This window comes from Dermacentor variabilis, chromosome 3 (assembly GCF_050947875.1).
Source record: "Dermacentor variabilis isolate Ectoservices chromosome 3, ASM5094787v1, whole genome shotgun sequence".
In the NCBI taxonomy this organism is placed as follows: domain Eukaryota; kingdom Metazoa; phylum Arthropoda; class Arachnida; order Ixodida; family Ixodidae; genus Dermacentor; species Dermacentor variabilis.
Window position 1 is genome coordinate 134,903,009 of NC_134570.1, and position 24,151 is coordinate 134,927,159.

Here is a 24,151-nt window from a genome sequence, read left to right on the forward strand (position 1 = left end):
TCTCTTCACTGACTTCATGCTGAGGCAATTTGTTAAAGCTTGCTCAATTTTCCTGATGTTCTAAATTCAGATACAGCTAACGTTTTTCTTCACCAATTTTCACATTTTAGCGAGCTCTATCTGGCGTCTTAAGTTAGTCACCATCACGCTTTCTCGTTTCTTTATTATGTCCTTTGCTACTTGGGAGAGCTTACCTACTTGTTCCCTTGGTGTCTTACCTCCCACCTCAATTGGTATTTGTGAAATCAACCAAATCACGGTTTCATTCATCACCTCTATGTCAAATTTATTTTGCTATTCTGAAAGTGCATATTTGTTTGCGTGCACCAGCCAGAATTCGTCTGATTTTACCCTTACTGAGCCTAGCTTGGCCCCTTTCTAGTTCTCTGTTTTTTCTCGTTCTCTCTTCAAACTGAGAGCAATCCTAGACTTGAACTTTTGATCACTGCGTTTTAATCTGACATAATACTGCCAGACCCTGCACTATGCTGTGATTACCAGAGAGTATGACACCTCTCTAATTTCTTTTTCTCCATTGGGGCTTTCCCAGGTCCACTTCCTGCTACTGCGCTTGCTAAGAAAGTATTTATTGTGCAGACTCTGTTCCTCTTCATGAAATCTACCTACGTCTCTCCTCTACTATTTCTAGAATCGACGCCGTAGTTGCCAAATGCTTGTTCTCTAGCCTGGTTCTCCCCCACTTTTGCATTGAAGTCTCCCGTAACTACAGCATACTGAATTTTCACCCTTTTCTTGCTAATTCAATATCTTCATAAAACTGTTCTATTTCTTCCTCATCATGACTGCAGGTTAGAGCGTAGGCTTGCACTACCTTTAATATTTATCTATTATTGAACTTTAGTACCGTGACTGCTACCTTCTTATTATTGCTGTAGAATTCGTTATGTTGCTTGCTATGTCCTTATGAGTTAGAATTACTGCCCCGTATACGCTATTCCTCGAATATCCCTGAAGCAGAGGACGTGGCCGCTAGTATGCACAGTATACGGAGAGAGACAGAAGGGAGGATAGAAAGTCATAGAGATCTACTAGACTCTGTTCAGTTTGATACCCCACAGGTGGAGAGGGAATGGGGAAGTGACCGAAAGAGAGAGAAAAGACACGAGTGTTGGTAGCACTTTCTCAGTTACTAAGACAGGTGTAGCATGTCTAAAGTAGGCCACTCAATTCTGTAGCTATCAGGTGCTAAGACTCACCAGTTCCAACCTCGCCAAGGACAATAGTATTCCTGGCAATGCCTGAGAATTTCTCAAAAGCCGTGCTAGCTAGCCACACTCCATAGAGTTGACGTGTTAACCGTCGCCAGGTTCAGTTTCCAGGGAACGTCTGTCAGGATTTAAAGATTATTAAGATCATATACTGCATCGCAGGACTGACTGCCGCCTTGGTCAGATATTCTAAAGCCAATGTAGATTGAGGCCACGTGTAATCAGGGAGGCAGTGGCCAAATACTGCGCCAGTGAAGCGGATTCGTGATCTGGTGAGGGAGTCTCATAGTGGACGCTTAGTGGGTTTTTTCTTTCGTTTGCGGATAGACTAGTGTAGCCGCACCGGCTTCCATCATTTTTTGCCAGTGTCAGGCGCCAGTCCAAGCCTGAAGAATAAAGTGCAGTAGGCGAGTATTCAAACGTTCGCCTTTCAAATTAGAAGCCCGGTGGTGATACACCCCCTGCTGCATGGTAATATTACTATATATATATATATATATATATACACATATAGTAATAGTACCATGCAGCAGGGGTGTATCACCACCGGGCTTCTAATCATATATATATTGAATTCTAATATATATATATATATATATATATATATATATATATATATATATATGTTATTACGATATTATCTAGAGATGATCAAGACGAGCCGCCGCGAGAATGATGATGAAGTGGGTCTGTGTCGGCTTGGCTGTCTTGCTCCAGTGTAAATAGCCTGTAAATAGCCTCTTTCGTCTGTGTCTTTCCACACGTAACATTCTGGCGGAGATTAGCGATCCCCGTCCTCAATACGAAACTCCGAAGTGGTCGGTACATCGAGATTGTCACTATGCCTCCCGGTGACGAGGTCGCCTCTGCAACGGCTTCGGCTTATCCGATGGCTCTAATCGTCGCGGTTGCCCAACGGTGTGATCTCTGGCCTGGAGGAACAGGACGTTGACGAATGAATCAAGCTCTATGAACACGCCAGTGCTAATAACAGGTTGGATGGAACGATTATGCTCGCCAATATCATCTTTTATCTCGGCGGCACCCCACGCGTGTGGCACCAAACGCATGACGACGAGATAACCAGTTGGGACAGTTTCAAAGAAAAGTTACGGGAACTGTTCGGCGACCCAATCGGGCTCAAGGTTGCCGCGAGAAAGGCTCTTGCGTCTCGTGTTTATACATCTACAGTACCGTACGTTTCATACATCCTCGACGTCTTGGTTCTATGCCGCAAAGCTGACGATACTATGTCTGAAGCGGATAAACTGGCACATGTGCTAAAAGGCATCGCCGACGACGCTTTCAATTTGCTTGTTTTCGGGAACGTCTCGACAATCGACGCCATCATTAAAGAATGCCGTCGCCTTGAACAAGGCAAGAGCCGCCGTATCACACACCACATCAAGCGGCTACCCAACACCGCTGCTACGTCGACGTGTGAGGGTCGACCGCGTCAGGCCACCACCTGTGACGACGTCACCCGTATTGTTCGCCGCGAGCTCGAGGCCGCCTGTTAGCCAGGTTTCTCCACGACGCCTCCCGATCCGCCTGCAACCACGATTGCCATGATTCAGGCCGTAGTCAGACAGGAATTTGAGAACATGGGCCTGAACTCCGTGTGTTCAACATCTCAACCCAGCGTTCCCTAGTTCTCTAGCGGGCCTGCTCATCCTCGGCAGTCCTTTTCCGCCACATCTCGCCGCAACCCGTCCGATTGGCGTACCCCTGATGACAGGCCGATCTGTTTCCACTGCTGTCGCATCGGCCACGTCGCTCGTTACTGCCGCAACCAATGGCCACCACCTCCTAGGACATATACCGACGCTTATTCCCGCACCTTTGAACCTTCCGTTCTCTCTACCACCCGCCATGAACCCGCTGCCGCTGATGCCCCTGCTCCGAACCTTCGTTACAGGCGCTCGCCCTCACCTGGACGCCATCAGTCTCGTTTGCGCCAACCCCGTCGTTTCTCTTCGCCGCCTATCGCTTCCCGGATCCAGCCGGAAAACTAGGCACTGCAGCTTCTGGAGGTGAAGCTGCGTTGTCGACCCTGCCCTCAAATCCTCTGCTCATGTTACCTACGAACCAAAGGTTTCTTGATGTTGACGTCTATCCTGTCAGGGCACTCATCGATACAGGAGCACATCTTTCTGTTAAGAGTGCTGCCTTGAGACGACGACTGAACAAGCTCCTCAATCCAGCATCGGCACGCGTCGTTCGCGTTGCGGATGGCGGTACTGTGCCTACATCGGTATGTGTGCGGCATGTGTTAGCATCGCCGTCCGCCACACTCCTGTGATTGTTCATTGCCCCACGACCTAATCCTCGGCCTCGATTTTCTCTCCGCGCATTCTGCTCTTACTGACTGCTTTGCCAGTACGCTCCACCTTGAATTGCCGATTCCCGCAGAACCTTCCGACGCATCCCAGTGCCGCCTACGCCCCACTGGCTTTCTTCGCCTGCCACTAAAGTCAATAGTCTTTATTGAACCGTTGTCTTCCCCACCAGTTGTCTTCCCTACCTCGTCACTCCTCTGCCCGACATTCCACTACAGTATGACGTTACCTTGCCTCACAGTATACTTACTATTACTGCGAACCGCACTTGTATGCCTATAGGTAAATTTAGATTGGCAAAGCAAATTCTGCCGCAAGGTATTTGCCTTGCCAACGCTGATTGTTTCGGTGACCATCACGTGGCAGCATTATCGACCGATGCTTCATGCGAGCTTAGCAGGCCCATCGCGCCAGCCTGGTCCGCCGATCCAAACACAAAGAAAATGGTTTCGATGGACGTGTCCTCTGCGCAGGCTGAAGACCTTTGCCAAGTATTATCGTCCTACGGAGGTATTTTCGACTTCGACGATCGCCCTTTAGGCTAGACGCTCGCGATAAACCATTGGATTCTTACTGGCGATGCTACGCCTATTCACCAACGACCGTATCGAGCTTCTGCGTCGGAACGCCGAGTAATTCAAAGTGAAGTTAACAAAATGCTTGAAAAAACCTCATTGAGCCTTCTTCGAGTCCCTGGGCGTCACTTGTGGTGTTGTTTAAGAAGGACGGCATGTGGCGCTTCTGTGTAGACTACCGTCATCTGAACAACCTAATTAAGAAGGATGTCTATCCGCTCCCACGTATAAACGACGCCCTTGAGTGCCTGCACGGTTCCAGCTATTTCTCTTCTATTAATCTTCGTTCTGGATACTGGTAGATTGCTGTTGACGATATGGACCGGAAAAAAACCGCGTTAATCACACCTGATATCCTATACCAATTTAATGTAATGCCGTTTAGATTGTGCAACGCTCCTGTCACCTATGAGCGTATGATGGACTCCTTGCTCCCAGGTTTGAAATGGTCCACATGTCTCTGCTACCTCGACGAAGTCATCGTCTTCTCGCGAACGTTTGACACTCACCTTGAGCGGCTAACAGCTATATTTGATGTATGTATTTCGAAAGGCGAAGCTGCAACTTAACTCATCCAAATTTCGTTTTGCCGCCGCGAAATTACTGTTCTGGGCCACGCTTCCGGAGTACAGCCTGATGCCGACCAAACTAGCACTGCCCGAGAGTCTCCGGTTCTGAAGACAGCCACAGACGTTCGAAGTTTTGTAGGGCTATGCTCGTACTTTCGTCGTTTTGTTCAAGGTTTTGCGGCAATAGCTAGACTTCTCATTAATCTTTTGAAGAAAGGCGTAGAATTCTCGTGGGGTGCTTCAGAAGCCGCCGCCTTCTCTCGTCTCGTCACTCTTCTTACCTCACCACCCGTTCTCGCCCACTTCGACCCTGGTGGCCCTATAGAATTGCATACAGACGCCAGCGGTCATGGCGTAGGTGCCGTCTTAGCCCAGCTTCAGCGTATCTAGGATCGCGTTATTGCTCATGCGAGCCGCCCCCTCGCATCATCGGAGCACAACTATTCCATTACGGAACGAGAATGCCTTGTTGTTGTCTGGGCGGTTGCGAAGTTCCGTCCTCACCTTTACGGTCGCGCTTTTTGCGAAGTCACTCACTATCATGCTATCTTCTGGCTCTCATCGCTGAAAGATCCTACAAGCCGGTTTAGTCGATTGGCTTTGAGGCTACAAGAATTTTCATATTCTGTGGTGTAGAAGTTTGGCCGCCTGCAGCAAGACGCTGACAGCTTGTCGCGTTATCCTGTTAACGACTCTGACTCCTCCACTATTGCCAATGCTGCTTGCGTTTTCTCTGTGTCACAGCTGCTTCGTTTCGCCGACGACCAACGTCGTGACGCCTATATCAGAGCACTCATCGACCGTTTTGAACAGCCTCCAGCCAATGCTACTCTACGCCTCTTGGTCCTGCACGACGGTACGCTGTACCGTCGTAAGTTTCTTCGAGACGACTCTGAGTTCCTACTTGTAATACCTAAACACCTCCGCTCAACCGTTCTGGAAGAGCTTCATGACGCACCAACGGCAGGACACCTCTTCGTATCGCGAACCTATGACCGTGTACTTCGCCGTTTTTTCTAGCAGGGCCTTGCCCTTTCCGTACGACGTTACGTCGCCGCTTGCGAACTTTCCCAACGACGCAAGAAGCCTTCCCAGCTCCCCGATGGTTACCTGCAACCGTTTGACATCCCTGCCGAGCGCTTCCATCATGTCGGCTTAGACCTCGTCGGCCCATTTCCGGCATCTACATCAGGAAACAAGTGGGTTGCCGTCGCAGCGGACTACGCGACCCGCTGCTCCGTAACCCGCGCTCTTCCGACCAGTTGCGCAACTGTTGAGCACTTCCTCCTACATATCATATTGATGCGTGGTGCTCCGCGTCAGTTGCTAAGAGACCATGGCCGTGCGTTTTTGGCCAAAGTCATTGACGACATCATGCGTGCCTGCTCAATAAAGCAGAAACTTACCACCTCCTACCACCCTCAAACGAATGGGCTCACTGAGCGTTTGAACGGCACCCTTACAGACATGCTATCCAAATACGTTTCAGACGACTACCGTGACTGGGACTTGGCTCTACCTTACATTACCTTTGCGTAAAACTCTTCCCGTCTCGAAACTGTCCACTTTGCGCCGTTTTACCTCTTGTATTTCCGCGAACCGATGCTACTACTGGACACTGAGCTTTCGTCCACCACAGCTTCAACTAGCGCTTATGCCTGTGATGCAATCGCCCATGCTGGCCATGCCCGCCAACTTGCGCGCCCTCGTTTACAAGTGTCTCAAGACATACAGAAGCAACGCTACTACCTCCGTCACCGTGATGTCGATTTTGTGCCCGGCACCCTCGTGTCGCTTTAGTTACTATCGCGTAAATTTGGTCTTTGTGAAAAACTGCTGTCCTGTTACACAGGCCCATACCGCGTTCTCCGCCAAGTGACCGATGTCACCTATGAAATCGCTCTAGCCACGCCCACTACGTCCTCCGCTGTTACAACCAGTGACAGTGTCCACGTCGCCTGACTAAAACTCTACAACTCTACACGCGCCTTGGATATTTAACAGCACCGTAACGGCGCTTCTGCCTCCAGGGGATAGTATTACAACATGATTGAGAGATGCTCAAGAGACGAGCCGCCGCGAGAAGGACGATGAAGGGGATCTGTGCCCTTGGCACGAGCGAGAGTCGCCCTGGCTGTCTGGCTCCAGTGTAAATAGCCTGTAAATAGCCTGTTTCGTCTGTGTCTTTCTACACGTAACAATATATACCTTGTGCCTGGCTTCCGACACTTCACTAAAGTACACTTTTTACCTTTTGACACTTCTAACAGAAAGGCAATAACGAACGAAAAATTGGAAGGACTGCTCGAAACGCTACCGGACTATCGTAATGCCCTAGCCGTCTTCTATTAATGTTCTTCAAATTTAATATTGAAGGTAAAGTGCAGACCTTGACCATCACCCAACCGCCATTCCGTGCTGCAGCAGTCATTTACAAGCAATTCATTGTGAGAATAAAAAATAAATTGCAGCAGACCGCTGCATTATGTGGTGCGTGTATTTTGCGCATGTCTATCATATGTATTCGACTTCCGCCTCGAGCCTATATTTCCCGCATGCTTGAAAAGGAGCAAACTTCTGCAAGAGAGCACCGGTAACGCCTTACCTGTAGGTGCCTTAATCGTGGTGGCTTCTTTAGGTTCCTCATTTTGTTGAACTTGTGTGCTTTTGATCTGAAGTTCAGGATCATGCCCACCACTACAAATAAATTTGTTGTAGCATGGATCTCTCAATTTTGGGCACCAAAGCTTTGCACACGAGTTTTCTTCGGCTGAAAGTAGAATCCGTCATTGACAAGAGGCCATCTGTCACCCCACATCTCATGCCAGAAATATACTTCTACTGTGCAATCAACTTCAACGAAGAAGTGGTTGATTGCTAGGTTTCCCGTAAGCTTACCAATATCGAGCAGAAGAAACGTTTCGATCAAGGTCATTGCGGTGGCCAGTCACCACGCTTTAGGCCATATTGGTTACATTTCTTACCCGTTTGTTATGTGCACAAAAAACTGGATGTTTTCCAGGTTCGCGATCCATCTTCAGATCCTGGAATGAGTTGTTTCGGCCCGTTTTCGCCGATCTTTTTGGTATTTCCTACTTTGAATGGCACGGAGATTCCTGTTCGAAGGACTCCAGTAGCGAAACGGCCGACGAAGAATAACATGTTGACTTGGCCTGGTCGGTAGATGTCGGAAGAAAACGGGTAACAGCGCTGGATAAATGGACGTGTGAGCGTCTCAGCGCTTCGTCTGTCTCAGTCACGTCCCATTGTAGCGCGCCGTTACTCGTTTTCTTCAGAGCGATGAATCGCCGCTATCCACATGCCGTCATGTCGAGCAATGCAATGATTGTTTTGCACACCGTATATCGCCCACCTCCACTTTACCTGCATCCAGAGCGGCCAACAAGACTTCAGATTTGAAACGTCTACTACCACCAGCAACTATCGCCGCAACGGTGGGAAGCGGCACTCCAAGCACACCTAACTACGAACTCTCATTGGAAAGCGCGAAATAGCAGCACTCACCACAGCCAGAGACTGAGTTAATGATGACATGAAGAAACATTAGAAATTAAATGTGATAATACAAGAGTGGTTGGAGGTTCAGGGACGGCAGTGCCTGTGTAGCTGAAAAGTTGTGCCCATAATTATCGCAGGTGAAAGAAATAAATTTAGTTGGTGATATTTCATCCATTGTTCATTCAGTTTCTGACCACATCCGCGGTCCCTCGAGGACAAGCGCCCCTCTACGACCGGGATGCGCCGACCGCCTTGTCTGTTGCCGCCAGCTTCGAAGCAAACTCCTCGAGATATTGGTGTTCGTTTTGGCCAGTGCTACTTCCTGCCGCAGGTCCCTCCAGCGATGTTTTAACGTACGGTGACACTGCTTCATTCGAGAATACGTCCCGTCCTCTGGAGGCTAAGCGGTACACAGAGCGGCCTGCCCGAGATATATTACACATCCACTGTTCCCTTCGTGTTGGCAAGGTGCACCGGCCATGTACACTTTTCTCTGCACCTATACAGATATATGCCCTCCAATCGTCATCTTTTGGACGTAATATTTCGAAATCTTCATCATTATCGCACAATATTATAGCGCCCTCTTCGTTATTGCGCATCCCTTTCATCGGGCATCATCAGCGCCACGCGTCTTGCGTGGCTCGAGTCGCGAACATCCTACAGAATGCTGTCTCGTCGCTGGCTGGGTTGAAGTCCTCAGCCGTCGCACATTGGACGCAGTCACATCGTCCTACACTTTCATTGTTTCTCTAGCGCTTACGAACCTCAATTGCAGCCGAAACTTGGCATTGTTCACAAAATATAGCCCTAAATAATGCCGTTATGGTCGCTATATTGTCATTGCAGATTGGTGATCTTACTCTCGTCAAGCCGTCGTCGTCACGTCTTTTACCCCCGCCTAGTGACCCAAGCTGTTTAATAGCTTGGAGCACTAAGTATGGGACTTTCATGTTTACATTAATGTACCTATGTGACTGGACATTGTGTTGTTGTGTTTCTGAGTTGACTTTGAGTTTTAGTGAGGAATTAATGTACTTATGTGACTGGACTTTGTGTTATTATGATTTGGCGTTGACTTTTATTTTAAATGCATTTAAGGTAACTATTTTTTTGTTATACGTATATGGAAAGGATTCGCCGACGCCAACTAAATCTCCGAAGTGCCATGTAATAAAAGAAAATTGGCTCGTGGTCTTCATGCCGTCGTGCTCGTTGCACAGTCGTCATCGGAGCTTTCCCAATTGATACTCACCGTGCCGTCTTCGTCAGGCCATCCTCGTCACAAAGTCATTGTGCATTGATATGACGCTGCTATAGTAATGACGTCGTGATCGTTCAATTGTCGTTATTCATGCCGTCGTCGTCGCGCTGTCGCTTCATCATTATCACAACTTTAGCACTGTCGTCCCACTGTCGTCATGCCATTGTTGTCATACCGCCTTCGTTGTTCCATGGACGTCAATCTTTCTTCGCTATTGCATTGTAATAGTGATGTCGTCATTCAATCATGGTCATGCCGCCCTTGTCATGTCATCGTGAGACAGTCCGAATCGTGCACTTATTGGTTGACCGTCTTCGTCGCGTTATTGTCGTCACTACAACTTCGTCATCCGGCTCATCCCCGCATCGTCGTCATAGAGTTCTTGTGATACAGCCATCGCCACGCCATTGTCCTAATACACTCGTCGTCACGGCGTTGTGATGTCATTGTCGTCACTGCGTTGTCGTCATGTAGTCGTCTTCATGCGTGGGTTGTGCCATCATCGAAGTGTCATTGCGGTCGTTCTATCGTCGTCATTATAACCTCGACACCCGACTGTCGTCATGCCTTCGTCGTCATACCCTTTTCGTCCTGCCATCATCGTGACCTTGTAGTTTCACCATCTTCATCCTATCAGTAACATCATGCCATTGTAATGTCGTCGTCGTCATACCAACTTCGTCGATCTATCGGCACCATTGTTTGTTCGTCATTTTATTGTTCTCATGCTCTCGTTACTCAATCGTCATAATACCGGCGTTTTCATACACTGTCACTGCATCGTCATACCACAGAGGTCTGTAACTCAGCATTGTGGTCACTGTAACTTTCATCCTTATCATTGTAACTGACTGTCACTCGTCATGTCGTCGTCATACCGTTTTCGTCGTTCCATGGTCATCACTTCAGTATTGTCATCAATTGTCGTTATGATGACGTCGTTGTCATACCAGGTTGGTCGATCCACCGACATAATTCTTTGTTCGTATTCGATTGCAGTCATGCAGCCGTCCATCATTCGTGATTCTGCTACCGTTGTCACGCCAGCGTATTCTCTGCGTCGTAGTGACACACAAAGTATCATTCATCCGCTATCATATAGTCGATGTCATTACGTATTGGTCTTTCCATTGTCATCATTAACACATCTTCATTGGCGTGTCGTCATAGTGCTGTCGACAAGCTATCGTCGTCATACAGTCCTCATCACCTCATGGTCCTCTTGTCGCCGTCACGTTGTCTTCGTTATGCCATCGTCGTAACTTAGGAATCGACTGCTCATTCTCGTCATGCCACCGTCGTTATGCGCCTACTTCGTACCATAATTATCTTTACTTTTTAGGCACTCCGTCCCAACTGCGTAAGTGTCGTACAGTCAACGTCATACCGCCATGCTCACATATGACCTTGGAAAGAGAGTACCACAACAAAGTGGCCTAGACGATATTGGATTAGGGGCGTATACAGAAGCACCGAAATATCACGTTTACCACTGCAAGTGTCAAATAAGCGTGACTTCAGGAATACAATCTTGCTACATTGCTTGATTGCTATTTGCATCAGCGTCGGTAGTCATCGTAAATGAGTTGTGCCGTAATTTGTAAAGTCTTAAGCGTGATGTCGCACATTTCATGATGCACAATCTGTGAACCTGCAAAAGTTTATGCCACACATACACTGCTGTTTTTTATTTTTTTCACCTGCAGTTGGGTAATTAGCGAAGCCGACTGCCGAATTAATAGCTCACCTTCGGGGTCACCTGTAGAGAGAAGTATCCACGGATTCATATTCGGATTTTTAATCGCAGGGCACCACTCCTTATAGCATGTTTGCGAACATCCTGCAATAAATTGTTCGCTCGGGTAAATAAATGCGCTAGGTAGTTATGATGAATCAAGGGCAAACAGTGAAGTAAATGGCAATGCTTTTCTCTCGGTAAAGAAGGAACTAATCTGTAGAAACCATGTAATTTAATTAATTATTCATGGGTTGTACGTGCCAAACCCACCTTCTGATTAAGAGGCACGCCGTAGTGCGGGGACTCCGGAAATTTTGACCACCTGGGGTTCTTTAACGTGCACGTAAATCGAAGTACGCGGGTGTTTTCACATTTCGCCCCCATCGAAATGCGGCCGCCGTGGCCGGGATTCGATCCCGCGACCTCGTGCTCAGCAGCCCAACACCATAGCCACTGAGCAACCACGGCGGGTCTTAAGAACACAGGCAAGATATTCAAACGGGAGTGCAGGACGGCTAGAGGCCATTTGCAGCGCCACTGGAGAGAGGCTGCCATCTGCGAACAAGTGACCACGCCGTGATTGAGCGCCTTCTGGCATCATTTTAGAGCGCCGCTCCTAGGCGCCCGCTCCTGCGGCGAGTGTAAGCGTGCATCGGCGCCGTAACTCGGCGTAACCGAGCAAACGAGCACAGCGAAAAATCAAAGCGAACGCTGAGCGCAGCAAGAGATGAAAGGAGAGAGTGCGAGGAAAAAAGTGGAAGACATGGCTACAGTGAAAGCTGCACGAGATTACGAGATGGCGCCATATTTGTTCGATTCAGAAAAAGGTGCACGGCACCCCAAACGAAAAGGTGCAGGGGGTGCCAGTTGTGGTGTGCCGGGCTGCACCCACTCGCTGTAAGGTTCAAAGGTGCACTGCACCGCGGCGGCACCTTGCCTTGCACCCCGTTCAATCGTGCACGGGGGTGCAGGATGCACCGCTGCACCTCGGGGAATCGAAGGCCTAGGTGCAGCGCCCCGTGAATAGGTGCAGAAGGTGCAGAGAAACTTGGCTGAATTGAATAGACCTACAGTATTTGTAATCTGAGTGTATGCCCGACGCGAATTGTGTAGTACTTTCTTGAAGCCACGCGGGCACCAACGATAACATTGGAACCTTTCGAAGAGTCACGTATAAAAGCCGACGAGCTTGACCCGCAGATCAAATTTTAGACTATCGCCGGCTCGGTTCGCCGCTAATGTTGTGTTTGTGTTTTATTTGTTTTGCAACGCTTCGCTCAATTTGCGACGTGCCGCAGGAGACTAAAACCACCGAATCTCCAAAAGTATCGCCAACCACTTCCCCCCTCCTCCGCTCCACTCTTGCGCTCGGCGCTGCCTGGACAGCGGCGCCTCCTACGCTCACCCTGCCGTAGCAAACGACGGCTAAGGCGCTACAGGAGTAAATCTGCGGTAAAGTTCATCGAGCCCGGCGGAGAAGTTTTTAAAGCGAGATCGTGCTTGGTCAGTAGGTAACTGGCCTTAATAATGTCGTGTTGGTATTGCGCAAGAATATAGAGAAAAGGACCACTATTTAAGGCGTAAACCGCCCGCACTTTGAGAGTTCGTGTTGCTGAAACACGACGCATGCACATGGTGCGCTCAAACACGTGCGTAATTATCTCAGTTTCAGGTTTTGACTGCGTGAACGTATGTGTACGTGGTTTCGTAGGTTCATATACGCACCTGAAGGATACTTTTTGTCCACAATACAACATATCACATGAGAGTGCCTGAAACGGCCTTCACATATTGCTAGCCCATACATAACTGCACATCCACTTATGTTAAATAGGCAGTGCGAAGCATGGCTTGCGGACGAGGCAAAGGAGAGCGCTCGCCTGGACCAAGCCCAGCGAGCCGCTCGCGCCAGTGGAGTCCTGGACTAAGGGCCCAACCACGCTCGGCTACTTTTCTTTTTTGAAAATAAAGTTTCTTCTTTCCTTCCTTTTGATCGGCCGGCGCGTGAGAGATTCCAACTGTCTGGAGCCAGCAATGCTTAGCAACATGGCCGCTTCTGCTCCGCGCCTTTTACAGACGTGCGTAGGTCACGACCGTCACGTACAGGTTGTGGGAGCCATGAGCAACCTTTTCACGCGTAAGCAGTATTGATAATTTGAACAATGTACCCGCACATGAAATATTTTTTAACTTATTTATTACATTGTAAGTGGTCGGAATTCGATAGCAAGAACAAACCTGACGGACAACTGGTTAATCGTAAAATAATTATCCCCCGCCTCATTAGCACCAGTAACAATTCTTTTGAAGCGCTAAATTTATATCTGTATACTACATACGTCCGCATTATTTTGCCTTGTAAGTTTTCGCAGTGAAGCAGCGCTGCATTCACTTGAAGAATCAAAGCACACAAGACAGAGAAAGAAAACTTCATTCTTGGGCTTTATGTGCGAAAATCACGATCTCATTATAAGACAAGCCGTAACGGGGGACTCCGGAATAATTTTGACCAGCTGGGGTCCTTTAACGTCCCACCACACCAGTGCACGGGACACCGGCGTTTTTGCATATCGTCCCCATCGTAATTCGGCCGAAGCTTCCGTGATTCGATCCCACGATCAATCCGTCTGCGCGTACTTTTTAGCACTGGGCTCGCAATGGCGGTCGGAGCGCGCTGGAAAGAAAGAGAAATATACAAAAGCGCGTCGCGTGCTTCTACGTGATACAGATTGGCCAATGGAGGGGCGGAGGAGGCTGGGGCGACAGGAGGCGTGGAGGAGGCAACGTCGAGGAGAGCGGGGTGGCGGAAAGAACTAAGAATGGCTCTAACTTTGGAAAATTGAGGGGCTTTACACAAGACAGACTGGCCGCGCAAGCCAAGATACCACGAAATGAACTTAAAGCAGGAACGGCATGTTAACTGAAATAAGCTCTCGGGTTTGGCATGCCATGCTGCTAGTGCTGGTGATTATTTAAACATATCCATATTTTAGCTTGATGGCAGTTAGCATATACTCCGTGTAAGCACGTGGAAGCCCTGCAACGACGCGATACCGAATTAGCCTATTTGTTTAATTCAAGTAAGTCACAAGTGCACGCAGCTCTTACTACCTCAGCACTGCGTAATCCATTGCGGCTGATGTTTCTGTCCATAATAATGGTCACACTGTCGATAAACATGTCTGTGTTCTTTTGACTGCTTTTCGCAGCCATCCGTTCTTCTGACCAAGCAACAGGCTGATGGTCCCCAGCCACGAATAAGAGGCGCCAGAGCAAGAGCTATTCGCTACTTTCACGAAACGGGCGCCGCACTGCGCCCGGGCCGCGGAGCACTCGATCCGGCATCCGTGCCAGCGAATTGCGAAACCACCATGCCTGCTGTGTAGATGGGTCGCTTGCCAAGCTCTCTCATGATGTCGTGTGAGCAGAGGTGCAAATTTTGAATCCCGAAAGCTCTGCAGCGTGACTTCAAGCCGTTGATCTTCCGGGGACAATCACGAGGTGAAACAGACGTGACGCATTATTCAATCCTGTCCTCAATGCAACCGAAGCAAAGAGGAGGCAGCTATGCGCCGATAGATTGCAGATAGGGATGCCTATGGCAGCAACGATGCTTGTATGCTTGCAGTATATTCATCTTGATGACAACTTTTTTGCAGGAAAGAGAAGAACTTCGACGTTTTTGCTTGTTTCTTTGATGTCGAAGCGCTTTAGCTAAATTGATGTGAAGTTATAATAACGATCTGAATTAGTTGCTTTCACGCAGACGCCTATATTGCTGGTGTAGTAAGTACACAATTCTTTTGGCTTTCAACGCGAATGGAGTGTGCACACGGTTTTAGAGCTCATTGCTCATCAGCAGTGCATGTTTATATTTTGTCCACGTTCACCGCTCTCTTTAATTATGTCAGTGTCCCTGACGTGTTCCTGTAATGAGTTTATATTTGTTTATGAACGATGACGCAACCGTTGACTGCGAGTTGTCGCAGGAACCGACACAATTAAGACCCAGAAGTCTTTCGAACGCGCTCGAACGGACCCGACGAAGTCTGTCGCTGGTGGATATTATCGCACTTATAGCAAAGCTGAGGGAATTCCTGGGCTGCCATATTTCGTAGTGTGCGAAAAAATAACAGTAAAAGGGTTCTGAGGCTCCAATACAGACATTTTAGTATTCACCAGGTACCCGCGCCGAGATCATCTCCTTCCGCCGAAGGTTAAGCCTAGCGCGTACGCTTAGCCCGTTTATACACCGTTGGCCCGTCTGACCTCAGAAATCAAGGAATCTAATCCAAAAAAATAAAGAAAATCCTCTATAGTCCCGATTTGACGTCGGTGTTTTGAATAAACCATTTTATTTTCATGTGAACAGTGTTAGCATAAGAAGCGACGAGGTCTGATTTGACGGGTTATATGGGTAACAATCGAGCGACAGGATCCCCTCCTTCTCACCATGGTTCCTCCCGACCGCATATTTATGGCCTTTCTCGAGACGCTCGACGTTTCTGCGGGTGCGCGAGTGAGAGCGGGTGTGAGAGAAAATCTGGGGCCCTTTGCTCCTTCAATATGTGACTGCCTAGGCGCTCCGGGAGAGGTTTCTTAGAGAATGTTGTATGCGTTTGACCTTATACATGCCGGCATTGTGGCGTGAGGTCGAGTTTGTTCACGCTGCACGGCTATCTGCCCGCACGGTGACATAGCGGGCACCGACGCCCCATTTGGCGATCGCTGTGTGTGAAGTGGCAAGGGTCTGGCTGGCGTTGTATAAGTAGCGGGTCGCTTTTTTCGTCGCGACGATAGATTGCGTTTTTTACAAGCACTGCTCCAGGAGGGCACATGTAACCGGCAAACGGAGGCCTCAGGAGAGCAGCTGAGGTTATAATAAAGCAGGCGGCGCAGTATCTCCTAGGCACCCAAGGGATAGCGAGTGGATAAAAGCTGGAAGCAGGTCGGCCTGTGGGTTGGGGCCGCGGAGGCCGAAGAGGTGTATAAGAACGGCTGTACTCTGTCGCGGACAGCCAATTTTTTATACGAACACTCCCTGGCACGAGTAGGCCTCGGCGAGCCGCAACCCACGGACCAGTCCGGGTTCCAGCTTTGGTGCCCCTGTTACCGCTTTGGTGTCCTGGAGGCGCCGCCAATAATGCGAAATAATGACACATTGTATCAATTAGTACAAAAGACTATTGAATAAATATAGTTACGTCCAGCCGCCAACTTGCGACGCTAAGTTCAGCACTACAGCGCCCTGCGACTCCTGTCGGCACGCCTAGGGACAAACGCATACAACACGCGCTAAGAAACACCTCCGTAGTGCCTAGGCAGAGTCATATATGCAAGAAGCATAAGTCACCACATTTACTCTCTCGCACCCGCTCTTACTCGCGCATGCGCGCAAACGTCCGGCGTTGCGCAAGTGCCACTCCCCGTTGTACCTACTATTGTAAATACGCCTCCCGGCCACTCGCTTGCACGAGATCACGCGCCATTTCCCTCACCTTACCACGCCGAACAAGTCGGCGAGCTACCGAGCGGCAGTGCGCTGCCCCTTCTTTCCGCCCCTCCCCACCACTCGCTTAGGCAATATGCCGCGCACAACGTACCCGCCCGCGTCCCGCACTTCCTCGCTACTCGGCTGCCCGAGAGTACGCGCCCTCCCCTTCGGCGCGTTTCCTCGCCCTCTCTCCTCCAAGACTCACCACCGTTGTACCAACGGCCTTCCACGAACACGGCCGAAAGAGCCGTAAAATGTTATTCGCCTTAAAATACAGCACTTTTACAACGCTTATCTATGTGTAAAGAGGAGGCTTCCTGTAGTCTAGAAATACACAATTTTTGTACATAACAATATATTCCTACGAGACACTATTCTTGTCAAATAGTTTGTTGTCCAATACTTTTTTTATGAAAATTAAGATAGCTCTCTAGGGGATGTTTCTTGAACTCCAAGTATGACGATGAAAATAAATGAAATTATCAGTACGCAACAATAATATTCACTTTGCCCAGCTGATGAAAATCAATACCATTATTTTATTGCTTGAACAGCAGAGAGAAAGCCCGTGAGGGAACTTACCTTGAGCATAGGATGAAGGAAACGATATCATAATATAAACAGCAGCGAACGTTAAGTACATGGCTGGTGGTTCCTACGTGAGCACTATATACCAAAAGCCCCGTGGCACAACGTTTTTCTGCATAAGAAAGAACAAGTGTATAAGCTAAATATAAGTTACTTGATTCTGCTTATAGACTATACAGACTATATTTATCTAAATATTATAAGATAAACAAGTCTATAACCTGTCAGAATTTGAATACGAGAAGAGCTGATTTTTATAAGGTGCGTAAAAATTGTAATATATATATATATATATATATATATATATATATATATATATATATATATATATATATATATATATATATATATATATATATATATATATATATATATATATAGAGAGAGAGAGAGAGAGAGAGAGAGAGAGAACAGTGACCACTTTCAAAATTTTTTGAAGGTTAACTGTGGCAGGTAGCACATTTGACTTCATGGGCTGGTCTACTCAAAGAGACGGACATTACTAGCACAACAATTTAAGTGCATAATCGACTTTTTAATAAAAATTCAGTAATGAGGTGTTAACTAATTTCCTTATGGCCAATATTGCAATTTAAAATTCTACGCGTGGAGTTCGTAAAGCGGATGCACTTGAAACGAATTATTAGGATGACACCAGTTACGATATTAATTTCCGAACTTTTCGGAGAAATGCATTGGCGTTCCAGTTACTTTTGCGCTTCAACACATAAAAAGATGTTTTTCATACTTTTCATAATTTCATCTCTTTCATAATGTGAGCTGTTTCTCCTCATGCTTGTCCTTTCCATGCTATCTGTACTGTATTGTTTGCGTATGTCTCTTTTGGTAGAATGATGTTGGCTACCCTGAGGCCTTCTCTACAAAATTTGGCCAGAGACTTCTGTCTGGTCTTTGTTGTATGCATCAATAATATATATGAAAGCTGTATATGATGACTGGAGTGTTATGGCACAAGAGACAGTTCTGGCCAAAGAGCGTCAAACCTATGATGCAATGAGTTGACAACATATATAGAAAAGGTTTTACCTATGAGAGCTATATATAAAAGTTGGGTTCCTTTGGCTATATTTACATTTATTTGTGTTAAAAAAGTTGTATTGTCCATCCGCCCGCCTATTAAAATACTCCTTTAGTTGTCCATTGTATCATAATCTCGTAGCCACGCATGAAAGTATTTATTGACTTGCATTGTTCACGTGGAGGATACTAACGATGTTGTAATTGGTAATTATAACCTTGTGTAAAAGTTTTATCTGTTTTCTTTTTAAAGAACCTGCATTTTATTCTGTCGCTAATTTCGGCGATTTGCATTATTTTTTTTAGCTTTTCGGCTCTTGTCCTTCGATTAATCTCGCACGTATAGCATCCAGTTCGTTTTCCGTACGGTATGATATTTTTTTCCCGTCGTTTTTGAGTGGCCGTCGTTCAGGGCAAATTTCATTTTCTATATCAGTCTCACTTCTCTGCATCTCTGTTGTCTGCTCTTTCACTTGTGTGGTACGGCTCAGCTACTCCTATGTATATCATTGCCTTCACCCATTGAATTTCTTCCTTTCACCATCTTGAGTGCGACCGTGTACAGTTTCAATTTTCCTACCTACGTATTCCATGTACTCCAGACAAATAAATGGAGCACTTCATTTTCTCGCGTACTCCTGAAACCCTTCTACCTGATTCATGCCGTCTCTTTTCCCGACTAATATCAAAACATTCCGCCATGTCATCACCATTGGCTTGGAAAGTAAGAATAGCTTCTACATACTCTGGTTTTGGGAATGTGTGATTGCCATGCACAATTACTGCGCGAGCTCCGAATACAGTGGTTTGCGCGAATATTCCAAATGCGTGGCTCATTTTACTGCTTCTTTCTGGACTGCACACAACTACTGCTTTAGTACGTAACCCAGCTTCGCAACAACGACACATATAAAATTATTTTTTGTTATCCACATTTCAACAAAAGTGTAGTAAAGCTCGGCAGAAAAATGTCACGCGTTCGCTGTACCCTTTCGCCAATAATCCGGCATAAACCACCGAGACGCTAGTACCACTGGTGCACAGGGGCCCTCGAGCCAATCTTGTAGCACTGGCCCAGCAATCTGGTGCTTGACCAGCTCGGTACGCGGACAAGACCCAGAGAAAGCTGAGGCGACGTAATGAATTCCATTTTTATTTACATCACTATGTAAGTCACGGTGAGCGCGACAATCAGCTTGTAATGAAGAGTGAAGGCACAAATGCTGAAGCTCACGATGCCCGCTCTCTATTTATGCTCGCTGGGAAAACTCTAGCCCAGGAGACGGAAGGAGTCGTCGTGAAAGTTACAGAAGCACGTGTACAGGGCCTGTTCGGACGAACTGGGACGAGTGACGCTCCTCAAATGTAGGGGAGGGGTAGAAGGCTCGTTCATAAACATACGCCCGCACGCACACAGACCCCAATGCTGCGGCATTACAACTGTAGTTCCCCGGCCCATCCTTGATTGGCACCACAGCTCCGCCTTCAGGCACCTTCTCACGTTCGTGGAGGACACAGGGTTGTCGTGTAACTTGTGAATGCGCCACCTGGCAACCGCTGGCAGCAAAGGGCTCTGTGCACACCACGATCGTCTCAGTGCTCTTTCTTCTTTCTACCCCCACTCCTGTTCAGCAAAGCGCTTACTAGTGCTCTCGAAAGTAGTAATGGGACACTAAAGGTTACTATTAAGTGAACGTGGACTGTTGAAATACCATCCCAGAAACCTCGAAACGCTTGTTTCGTGCCAAGGAGAGACTTATTTTAAGAGAACATGCGTTCTGAAGCGTCCGCGTACCTCTAGCGCAGTTCAAATCGCCCGCCCTCCGATCGAGGAGTACTGACATCATGGTCTCATAGTGACGTTGCGCCATCGGTGAGTAGAACGGCGTCCGTAGACGGCGCTACGACTTTTCTGTGCGAAACGCAAACGCGCGGCCAGAAACAGAGCCAAGACAGAGCCGACAGCAGAGCGAAAGCGGGAGTATGGTGGCTAGCGGAAGGAGAAACGCGCCACCATAGCCTGGTACTTTATTCTATGACGCAAACTTCGACGCTCGTCGCAATGGACCCTGATAACGACAGATTGGCTCGCGATGCTGGGCTCAACTTCAGCGATTTGAGCACTGACGAGCGCGACCTGCTGCTGAGGGCTCGCGCTGCCGGCGCCGTTGTGTACTACGACGGCGGCCTCGACACCGGCTCTCCGGAGCGGGAAAGCAACGAGGGCTTCCCACGACATCACATGGACGTGGCATTCTCGCTGCTTGTTCCAAATGAAAGTTCCGCGAGCCAGCAGAACCCGCACAGCACGACGCGATAACGAAACTACTGAAACTCCAAAGCGTGCGCGGCGCAGAGTCGAGCGAAAACGAAACCTTTCGACCACCCATACTTTCGACCACTCGGTTACTAAAGCTCTGTTCGCGATTATATTGACGCCTTAGACGTTCTAGAACATTGCTCTATCACTTTAACTTGATTTTCTGGTAACCTTTAGTGTCCCTTTGACGCCTTAGCGCTAAGAAGTCGATGATTCGACGGAAGCCCGTCTGGTCGGGATGAAACATGAAAACGACGGACACCGACCAAAGGAAGTACTCAAAAGGAACAAAGCTAAAAGACCATTGTGAACAAGGCTTCCGTAGGGAAGCCGAAACGGCCTTTAGATTTTTTCCTTTACAGTACTTCTTTTGGTCGGTGTACGTTGTTTTATTCCTTCGGGCTAAGAAGCGCATGTCGCTGAAAATCTGGCGGCGGACGTCTCATAGACAAAAGATTTTCTGACCACGTATACCAAAGCCTTTCTTATGACGCAAGCAATTGACTGAACTAATGCAATTTCTCAAGCTAAAATACGTAGTAAAATGATAAATCACGGCTTGCACACAACCTACGGATCTGATAACTCTCGGATGGTAATTTGACTACAGGAGAGAAGATAATTCTGTTACGCGAAAACTCAAAGAAACCCCTTCACGCAGACAAACCGGCCGCGGCGTTCACAGACCGGCCGCGGCGTCCGCCATTTTGCGCGCGCCGGCGCGATGCATGTCTTGGGGGCCACGTTGCGGCGCGCCCGGCTCTTTGCACTAAGTAGAGCTGGCGCTCGCCTGCGCCGCATCGTGGCCCACGCAACAGGCCGTGATTCCACCACAAAGCTCGCCTTTGTGCAGAGCGTTCGCGGCAAGCGTTTCCAGGTAAACATTACGGTTACATACGCTTCAGTTGCCGGGAAGCGTGAGAAGCAGTCAGGGATCTTTGAATCCTATCGCGTTCCAGTTTTAAAGGCGTAGATTAAGCGTCCTCCAAATTTTTGTAGAACATAGCACCTCTTCCTCTTCACAGTCACTTTCTCTCTCTGCTCGTGGCTATGTTCGTTTCTCTATCAGGCACGCTGCATCCTGAGCCTTCGAAATTCTTGTCGTTATCAGAGCGAGAGCTAGAATAACTTGGCGTCATTGTTTTGAGGGCCGTGTGATACTGACGTTCGTTACGTAGTCGAGTCGTTGCAGTATTGGTATTGATATTATTACCAATACACTGGTACAAAAAGCAAGCAGATGTTATAAGGTGTTATTTCAATATGAGTTATGGTCATTCTTGAACCGGTATGTTCCTCTGAGGCAAGGTGAACGCATATGGATACGCAACATTAATGTACAAGTTCCGTCCAGTAAATGCACAGAAAAAATCACCGACTTGACGCTGTGCACAAATTGAACACTCTCCATATCTAATCTGGCTTCATTTTACAATAATGCACTAAGGAATTCTTAAGGCGACCACTACACTGTCTGAGGGGTGTGTGTCTGGGCAGATATTCGACGTGCCGCTCTCCGTCAACAATTATAAAAATCTAGCTTTTCTTCCTGGTAATTCTTGGATGAGCAATTGACACGTGGACATAGTTTGAGAAATTGATTCAATGTTTTCTGCCAAAACGCTGGTGTGCCATTCATTGACTGCATTAACAAAAGAGCGGATTGTCAAAATTGATACGTAGGTGGCCCACTACGGCATGCTTCATAATCAAACCACGGTTCGGTATGTAAAACCCAAAAAATAATTTGCATTTTATGCTTGTTATAAAAAAATCACAGGCCTGCACCGCACACTCAGCACAGACACAGCGTAAGCGGGAGTAGCGGCTCCACAGGAGTTCCATTTTCGCCATCACGCACAACAGGGTTTATTGCGGCGAAGCCTCTTCGCGTGCTTTTCACGAGAACAATCCGAACTGTTAGGCCGAAGTTGACGGCGAGCTGCAGCTTCTGCTGCGGGTGCTTCTCCTGATCTCTGCTCAGCGTTCTGCTGAGGCCGATGTTGCTTGCTTGCAGTCGCGCGCGTAGCTCTACGATTCGCTTCTTCAGCAGTAGTTCGTACTTTGTGAGGAGACGCGATAACGTGCACCAAAGAGCAAACACAGGTAACAAGACTACGTGACGTTCATTCCACATCCCTTGACCTGTGGCACGGGACGTTGCTGTCCACAATAATGATAATGATGCTTTTATGGCATCCCCTTCGAAATGGGGTGGTGAAAAATAGTCACCTAGCCAGCTTGAATTAACCAAGCCTAGTTACGTGCAGCATGCAAGTGTTATATGCAACTGCTAGATCTCGGGATACCTGGTGCAATATAGCGAAACTCCAATGCAAAGTTTGTACGTATCGGCGCTACGCGCCGAACTTATCACGTGGCGTGTCCAATGACACGATAGGATGCCAATGATGATGGTGATGACTTAATGGGATTCCCTACGAAACTGGACGGTGCCAAACAGCCACCTAGCCTACATGAATTGATCAGGTATGCCATGCATGTTTTTCGTTACATCAAGATTTATACGCCTTCCTAATCCTCTTTTTCCCCTCAAGAAATCTCCATCTGCCTTGTACCGCTACCTGTGCAAATGCTACATGGCCTGTCAACTGGTATAATACCTTGCAACTGCAATGCAAAGGACGCGCGTATAATCGCGACGCGGTGCGTATAATCGCGACGCGATGCGTATAATGCGACGCTCATCTGGCATCGCAAAGCAAGCGGCACGATATGATGCTAATGATAATAATTTATTGACATCCTCTTTGAAACGCGGCGGTGACATAGTCCCCTAGCCAGCTTCATTCGAGAAGTGACACGGTACCATACAAATGATAGTAATGATGATGCTTTATTGGCATCCTCTTTCAAACGCGGCGGACATAGTCCCCTAGCCAGCTTAATGGATTGGGGTACCCAATATATACTTTTTTCTAGCATTCTTGTACACATATCCTTAAACTTCTTTTTCTACCCCTAAACTTTCTTTAACTGCCTTGTACTGCTACCAGTGCATCTGCCTTATGGCGTTCTATCTGGTGTAATAATATGCATCTGCAACGCAAAATGTGCACGTATCGACGCTACTCGGCACACATGCCACATACGGTATGTCCTCGTGCGCTAGGATGCCATTATAGGGCATTTTTCCGCCGCATGCTAATAAGCACTGGCGTATCTCATTGTTAGGTTAGCTGACTCCTAGCGGGCCGTAGCTCGATCCCGGCGGTAACTGAGTATCTTTTACCTCATTCCCGGCGATAGCTGCCACGGGCACCAGCGGCGGCGGCGGACACCATTTATAACCTAAACGGCTAATGGAATGAGCCTATAACAGCTTGCACTGTAAAAATCAACAGGGTACATATCACGATCAAAGTGACTTACATCAGCAGTGAAGCAATATATCGACACACTGTACAGCAAACACCAAAACGCGTCATGTAGGAAGCTTGTAAGCATTAGGGCTTTT

At 47.8% G+C, this 24,151-nt stretch overlaps 1 protein-coding gene across 14 annotated transcripts in view; it reads right to left on the minus strand.

Annotated features, from left to right (window-relative positions):
• The window catches only part of LOC142576305 (uncharacterized), a 109,400-nt gene that overhangs the window by 42,253 nt on the left and 42,996 nt on the right, over positions 1-24,151 (minus strand). For all 14 annotated transcript variants that reach the window (XM_075686370.1, XM_075686374.1, XM_075686377.1 and 11 more), the window contains 3 exons: positions 17,310-17,427; positions 11,243-11,335; positions 7,318-7,482 (listed from right to left, as the gene is read on the minus strand). In XM_075686370.1, coding sequence (XP_075542485.1) covers positions 7,318-7,482; positions 11,243-11,335; positions 17,310-17,370 — 319 coding nt within the window. In that variant the 5' untranslated portion in view covers positions 17,371-17,427. The remainder of the gene's footprint in view (positions 1-7,317; positions 7,483-11,242; positions 11,336-17,309; positions 17,428-24,151) is intronic.